General features: G+C 41.7%; 1 protein-coding gene across 2 annotated transcripts in view; it reads right to left on the minus strand.

Moving 5' to 3' along the window:
* Positions 1 to 8035, minus strand: part of LOC103604293 (exocyst complex component 4) — a 143418-nt gene that overhangs the window by 85300 nt on the left and 50083 nt on the right. For both annotated transcript variants that reach the window (XM_008588861.1, XM_008588860.1), the window contains exon 4: positions 4389 to 4573. In XM_008588861.1, coding sequence (XP_008587083.1) covers positions 4389 to 4573 — 185 coding nt within the window. The remainder of the gene's footprint in view (positions 1 to 4388; positions 4574 to 8035) is intronic.

The following is an 8035-nucleotide window of genomic DNA, read 5'->3' on the forward strand; positions in this document are numbered from 1 at the left end:
CTTGTGTTTTCACATGGTTTCCTTGTGTGTGCTTCTGTGTCCAAATTTCCTCTTTTTATAATGACACCAGTCCTATTGGATTAGGGCCTACCCCAATGACCTCATTTTAACTTAATTACCTCCTGAAAGATCCTATCTCCAAATCCAATCATGTTCTAAGGTACTAGGGATTAGGGGCTATATGCGCCCATATAGCCCATAACCCTATCAGTTTAGTGTCATCCTCTAGATTACCCAAAATCATTGGATTGATCACTGTTCTCCATCTTTCATATATATCGTTTTTCTTTCATCATCTTGTCTCTTTCCTCTTCATTTTGAGGAAAGTTTTCCCTCCATATCACTGATCCAATTTTTCTCTCTAATGCTTTAAATAAAGACTTAAATTTCCCTACTTCATTTGGGTTTGCCTTACATTTTATTCATATTTTAGTTAGTTCTGTTAGCATCTCTCCCTATTCCATTCTTGTAGCTAATAATTCCATTATTGTTTCAGAGAAGTTATATGCTTGCTGCAGGCAATCACAGAAAAGCATACACTTGGGTGGTTGGCTGATCCAAACTGGGCAGGTGGCTAATCGTGAGTTGGTTCCACGTGTCTCTCACCCTCCTCTGGGGACTAATGCCAACATGGCAATGGCAAAGGCATGAGAGGGCACACCCACCAGCACAAGCACATTTCAAACCTCTGCTTGTCTCACATGTCCTAATGACTGGCAAAACCTCCAAAATCAAAGGGTAGGAAATACGCTTCTTACGTTAAAGTGGAAGAGGAAGAAACGATTACTTTGAACAATAATCTAACCTACTACATCATGTTTTTTGCATCTCTTGAGAAACCCCAAGCTTAAATCTCCTAAATTCTTCTTGTTTGCTTTACAAAATTTTCTTTTCCGGCTGGCCGGTTAGCTCAGTTGGTTAGAGCACAGTGCTGTAAAACCAAGGTCAAGAGTGTGCAGGGCCGGCCCGGTGGCACACTGCTACAGTGCACCACTTGGGAGCGCGGTGGCGCTCCCGCCGAGGGTTCGGATCCCACATATAGACCGGTTCCCGCTCACTGGCTGAGCGAGGTGCGGGCACAACACCAAGGGTTGCGATCCCGTTGCCGGTCCCGGTCCAGGCGCGACACTGAGGGTTGCAATCCGTTACCAGACACGAAAAAAGACAAAAAGGAAAAAAAAAAAAAAAAGAGTGTGGATCCCTGTACGAGCCAACTGCCAAAAAAAATTTTTTTTCTTTTCAAATAAATGTTCTTCCTTTAAGACCACAAGGTAATGCTCGCTTTTCCATATGCTATAGAATATTTTCACATGATTCAGTGATTTTGCTTCATTATCTATCCTTGCATGGGAAGAAATCTATTCAGACTTGCTTTTTACCACCAGACACTGTGAAAGAAATTTCCTTAGCACTCCCCTCGGCACTTTCCTCTGTGCTGAGGTACTGACAGTTACCCTATTTAGATCCAGTCTTTAAGTTAAGTCTCAGGTGTGTAATCCCTACCTCAATTTGTGTGCCTGGCAAAAGTTTTTCTAGTGCCCATCTGCTGAGAGGAGGCAGAAACTCCTCCTTCTCTGCCATAGTCTCTGTTTAAACTGATGCATCACACACAAAGCTGACATCTTTTGTTCAAACGGGATAGAACCTGAAAGACTTTGTTCCCAGCATGCATTGCTTCCAGTGCTCTTCTTGTTTATAGTTGGATGAAAAGGCATAAACACAGGTATTTCAGTAGCTAGTGCAAAAATGCCCTCTGAAAAGATCTAATGGCTATTTTTTTTAAAAGAAAATGAAATTTTATTAATATTATTTTTTACATTCTAGGATGCTGTTGTAGAGCAGTCAGAAGGGAGGAGGAAAGGGGAAATGGGAAGGAAATGGGGTGGAAAGAAGGAGGGAGGAGGAGGGGTGGGATTGAGGACTGTGGCACCCTCCTTATTCCCACAAGGGAGACTGGGGGGCTTCCAGTGGTGGCTTGGTTATTGCTGGGCTCAGTGCAGATGTCAGAGGGGTGTAGAAAAGCCCTCTCACCCCCCACCATCCCAGCTCGGGAACCTGGGGTTCTTCTTGCTTGGTGGTTGTTGCTGGGTTGATTGCACATGTCAGGGGGGCATGGCCGAGGCCCAAGGCCCACCACCTCCCCAGCTCAGGAGAGCCTGGGTTACTTCCCGGCAGCAGTTCAGTGGTCACAGCTGGGCTGGCTGCAGGTGTCAGGGGGGCATGGCCAAGGCCCAAGGGTCCCCAACACCACCCTGGCTCAGGAGAGCCCTGCGTGCTTCCTGTGGTGGCTCAGTGGTCACCGCTGGGCTGGCTGCACGTGTTGGGGGGGCGTGGCTAACGCCTGAGGACCCCACCACCTCAGCTAGGAGAGCCCAGGGTGCTTCTTGCAGCTGCTTGGTGGTCGCTGCTGGGCTGGCTGCATGTATGGGGCAGGGCATGGCCAAGGCCCTCATCTCCCACTCTCAGGATTGGTTGCAGGTGTCGGGGGGCATTGCTGAGGGCCCTGGCCCTCCCTACTTTCTGGTTTGGTATCCCAGGGGTGAAATGAGACCTTTGCTATTAATATGAAATTTTGTCTCTGATTGCAGGTACTTTGTTTTTTCTTTCAGTTCTGTGCTGGATTATTTGCTATTCACACCATTTAAAACTCTGCACTAGAACTAATTTGTTGTCCTTTGTTTCCTTCTAAAATGGGGGAACTTCTTGTGGGACCAGTACTTGAGCTGTGCAGTTGAGCTAAATTGCTGCTTTGCTGCTGATTCCCTAGGGAAGGCTTTTTGTGCAGCTCGGGTTTTAATGGTTGACTTTATAGGTACTTCCGGTTCTCAAGAGATCCGAAACTCTGGTCTGGAACTGAGTCTTTTCATCAAACTGCACCCCATGCAATTCTATATTCCTGACTAGTCTCCTCTGAGTGGTCCTTCGCTGATAGGGATGCAGATCAGCTGTCCTTGCTGTGCCCCAGCGTTCTCCTGGTGGTCCTGTCTACCCCACCGCCCATGCTGCAAACACTTCCCATGGGACGGGCCATGTACCAGCCCACTGCGATGACTCACCAGCCTCTGAGTGGCTCCTTTTCTTCAGTTGTTGTGGCTCCTCACTCCAATGTGAGTCCATGGGAAACCTATTAGTGGTCTTGCTGGCCTGGGGGTCACCAAGGTCCTCTTCTCCTCTGCCACCTCCAAGCAATTTCATCCAGAGGGCACAGCTGCCGCTTCTGCCAGCTCCTGCTCTGAGCGCTCAACAGCTCTAGCCTTCTGAGCGCTCAACAGCTCTAGCGTGGACGTGGCTGGGGCTCAAAACTGTCAAGAGTAGTTTTTTCTTTCTCTCATTGTGGCTTCTCCCACCTTCATGCATTCTTCTCTGAGCGCTCAACAGCTCTAGCCTGGACGTGGCTGGGGCTCGAAACTGTCAAGAGTAGTTTTTTCTTTCTCTCATTGTGGCTTCTCCCACCTTCATGCATTCTTTGGGTCTCTTCTCCTCTTCCCCTGAGCTCTAGTGGCCCCAGCCTGGCTGTCGTTGTTCTCTTATAGTTGTAAATTGGTTGATTTGTGGGAGAGAGTGACGCTGGAGACTGTCTATTCCACCATCTTGACTGGAAGTCCTCAAAAGAAACATTCTTATCATCAAAGAAAGGAGCTTGAGATGGAGAGAATTCCCACGCAACCCAGGCTCCTGTAGCCATAAGTCCTGAGTTGGCACTGCGGGCGTGGCCCAGGCACCGAGCATGCAGGGCAGTACCCACCCCATGGCTATTTTAAAGGAATACTGGAAGGACACATATCATACACAGATATGTGATATATATTAATAACACCAGTGTTATACATCTTAAGATCTAGTCTTATTCCCTACCATGTCTACACCAACCTAATGCATTTCTTGAGCCTACCTAGGCCCTTAAACATAAGGTTATGCTACAACCAGCCAATAAAAGAGAAGTATTCTCTCTGAACCTTTCCCGAACCATTCCAGAAAGAGGATTGTCTAAAGTTGAACATAACCCTAAGTAACAAAGAATCTTATAACTTCAGTTCATACACCCATATTTCTTAGACTGCCTTCACTGTCCAATTTAAGGATTTTTCTACTTCCTTCTGAGATATACCAGTGTCTCTGAACCACTATATAAGAGGCCCATAGTAAATGTTTCTTATTTATTCTTAAAGAAGAGGACCATTATAAATGCACAATAAATGAATGAACAAACTTTGAATGTCAGCCTCTTAAAACACGGAGTATTTGTTATTATAAAATCACCTTCAAGTTTCAAAGACAGTACATTAAAGGAAAAGTTAAAAAAACTACAATATTCAAGAAAACACAGAATAGTCCTTATAATACCATACTGCCACAAGACACTGTGGCAAAGAACCTCTTTAACCGACCTCATTTTCCCTTTTTCCTTGTTACACTGCACAACTCGGCTGGTGGATTTGATATACAGGTGCCGGTGCAGTTCATCTATGAGAACCAAGTGGAGGTTCATCTTCTTGCTGTGAAGCTCCAACCTAAGGTCACTCAGTCCTTCCACCTGGAGTAGGGGGCCCTCCAAAGACTCGACTGCTGACACCTGAAAAGAGGGAAAAAAAAAAAAAAAAAGAAAGTTAAGTACAACTAAGTAACCTAAAAATACTAAAAATAAGAAGACTATTTTTTAAAGGTACTATCAAAAGGGAATCTATAAGAACTTTATCAGCATCTATCAGACTTTGCAGAATATAATGTGGGTAGGCCTAGTCCTGCCCTTAAAGCATTTATCATCCAAGAGATAATGCTAAAGAAAACAATCTTGTCAAAGGTAAACATGAAGGTATGTAAAGCATCACGACAAAGCTATACATACTATTTATTCCCATACACATTGATTGTCAATGGACACATGTAAAGAGACCTCCCCAATTAAATGATTACATCACTCATATTCTCACAAGAACCCCACGCACTAATGGTTTAAATAAACTTTTAATCAAAGTTAGTCTTTAAAAACTAAGATTAAATAAAAGTACGCTATGTGAATATTTTAATAATAACTTATTCTCATGATGATCATGAGTCAAAATGTGGTTAACCTAAGTCACATGTGTGTCTACAAAGAGTCAGGCTCTCTCTCATTCTTTCTCAAACACACATACACACAGAGGTAAATGCATTTTTTACATGAATGCTACAAGTGTACAACAGTAGTCATCACTTCTCCATGCCCTGATCTGGTTTGATAGAAGAAACAGGATTTGAATGACGAATAGAAAATAAAAAACGGAGAGATAGAGATACTCCTAGCATAAAGTGGTTTGGGAGATTTTAAAGACAAAGGGATCAAAAGAACCAAAGTAGTGTAGGAATGCCTATAATAAATAAAGAAGATGAAGGATTCAAGGAAACTGGAGCAACTCACTTTGAAACTCAAAATGATACTGCAAAAGGAGAAAAAAAACAGGCTGCATGTATATGATCCCATTTATTCATGTATGTAAATTATATTCATGTGTGTCTATATGTATAAAGATCTTATATATTTTTTGAAAGAAAAAAAGGGAAGAGCATACTCTAGGTACTATTCCTCGGAAAAAAAAAAAAAAAAAGGAAGAGGGAAACATGAAGAATGCAAAAATAATAATAATAATAATAATAATAATAATCATAGAGAAGAGATGACTACAAGTTGAGCTTAGAGGAAAAACAGCACAGCCAGGCGCCCTGAGGAGAAAAAAAAAAAAAGGAAGAGGGAAACATGAAGAATGCAAAAAAAAAAATAATAATAATAATAATAATAATAATAGAGAAGAGATGACTACAAGTTGAGCTTAGAGGAAAAACAGCACAGCCAGGCGCCCTGAGGATGAATGTGCTATGACTATTCCCTGCTTAGGTTATACTTCTAAATATTCCTAATAGGTACAGAAAAAGGCAGTTAACTAATAATACTTCAGAGTAAAACCATGAAATGTAGGATTTATGGATACAAATATACTCCTAAAAAATAAAGCTTTTATGGAAAAGCATCAGATAATGAAAGCCATGAAACACACTGGTGATCAACAACGTTGAACACAGATCTACAGCAGTCTAAGGAGTCATTTGGGAGTTTGTGGATAGTGAATACAGAAAGCTATGTAGCTGCCAAATACAAACCAGCCTGAAATGGTGAGGAAAATGCAGTGGCTTACCCATGAACACATCACTTGTTTTGTGATGTGCTATAATCAAATGTCAGTAGAAAACAATTTTCCTTAAGTTAACCAAGAAAGAATCAAGAATGGAAGAGTGACAAGCCCTGGGCCACTTCTGCCTTCTGAAGCCTGCCAGCTCATTTTCACGCTGACTTGCAACTGCCCCTGGGCCCTGTGCAAGCTGCCAGCAATTCCAAATGGAAAGGCAGCCTCACAAAATGACCAAAGTGTCCCCAAGGAGGAAAAACAACAACAAATTCATTTACACTTATGCCCTAAAATGGATTTTAACCCAGGTCTCTAGCACAGAAAAGAGGATGCATTAACCTTTGGTGACATCAAGATCCAGAAAATGAAAAATAATTTGGTAAACCACTGGCCCATCATGTTGCCTTATCCCTTAAGGTAATTAAATCCAGCTGAGATGTTTAAGCTTAAAAACCACCCATCACACATCCACATTTGATTTGTTTGTAGAAACTTGCATGAAGATTTTTAACCTAATCAGCTCATGTTCCTAATACAAAATTATATGACAATGTGAACTTTCAAAGTCACAAAATTAAAAAATTTCAGGCAAAGCATTTAGCACAGTGCCTGGCACACACTGGGTGCCTACTGAGATTACTTTTAACAGTACCTATTTATTCTGTGAATAAAGAAACCTCAGAGGGTATTTCCAACATATTTTAATGCAGCATTTTCAGTAAGTGTTCTTTCCTTCATTGAACCATTATAACCATTTAAATAATAACCTTCCTGAATACGTTTCCTTGGTCTGATATACATGTACATTTAACATAAATAGAATCAAGGGTAGTCTTAGAACTTCAAATCCTTGAAAACCTTACCAAAAGACAATAGAAAATAGTCTCTTACTTCTCTAAGAAAATACAGTGCTTTATTTTCTGGCCTTCACTTATTAACAATCTTGTAGAAAGCCATAGTTATGGACGCTAGGCAAGGCCATAGTCTTCCCCTACTCTAACCTTACTAAGTGGTACTCTCAAGCCAATCTGAAGAAAATAGTTGTCAATAAAACATCTGATCTCCAGAACATCAGTTTTAAAGGCTGACATTTATCTTATCTGGTTCTAAGTAGCTTGTACCATAAAGTTCACACATAAAAGAAAATCTGGTGAGGCAGCAGTCAACCCATAGACCATCACTGCCAATTAATTCAGTTGTTGTACTGGGGGTGGGGGAGTCTGGTTTCCAGGTACTGACTAACACTTGGGGTTTTACTAAAGATATTTTTTTAATATATGGGAAGTGGTCATTTTATAAATTATTTGACTGTTTTCCAAATTTACTGACTACAGAGCACTTTTGAAATTACACACGGATGAACCATCAACAGGAATTAAAGAGATGCAGTTGGATTAAAGCAGCAACAAAATGGTCTCACAGGTTAGTTGCTATAAATTATCAAAATCAGGTTCATAAGTGTGACACGCAACATTCAATTATATATACAATTAATATATATTAAAATTATCGTATAAGACATAGCAGATGAAAGATCAGACAAGACAACATACACTGGACAGTGAATTAGTAAATGCTGTCCTTGTATCTATTCACAGATCAAACACCGTGCCTTCATGCCCCAAATGATCTCTAAGGAGACCTAGAATTCTCAGGTATGCCACACCATTTCTTAAAGTTAGATTACTACATAATGGTAAGAGTCAACCAAATGTACTTGGAATTTTTCTGACATATATTCTTAAAAATAAATTTTGGAGGAGCCGGCCCGGTGGCGCACTGCTACAGTGCACCGCTTGGGAGCATGGTGGCGCTCCCGCCGAGGGTTCGGATCCCACATACAGACCGGTTCCCGCTCACTGGCTGAGAGAGGT

Source organism: Galeopterus variegatus, unplaced genomic scaffold, assembly GCF_000696425.1.
Source record: "Galeopterus variegatus unplaced genomic scaffold, G_variegatus-3.0.2 Scaffold5074, whole genome shotgun sequence".
NCBI classification, from domain to species: Eukaryota; Metazoa; Chordata; class Mammalia; order Dermoptera; family Cynocephalidae; genus Galeopterus; species Galeopterus variegatus.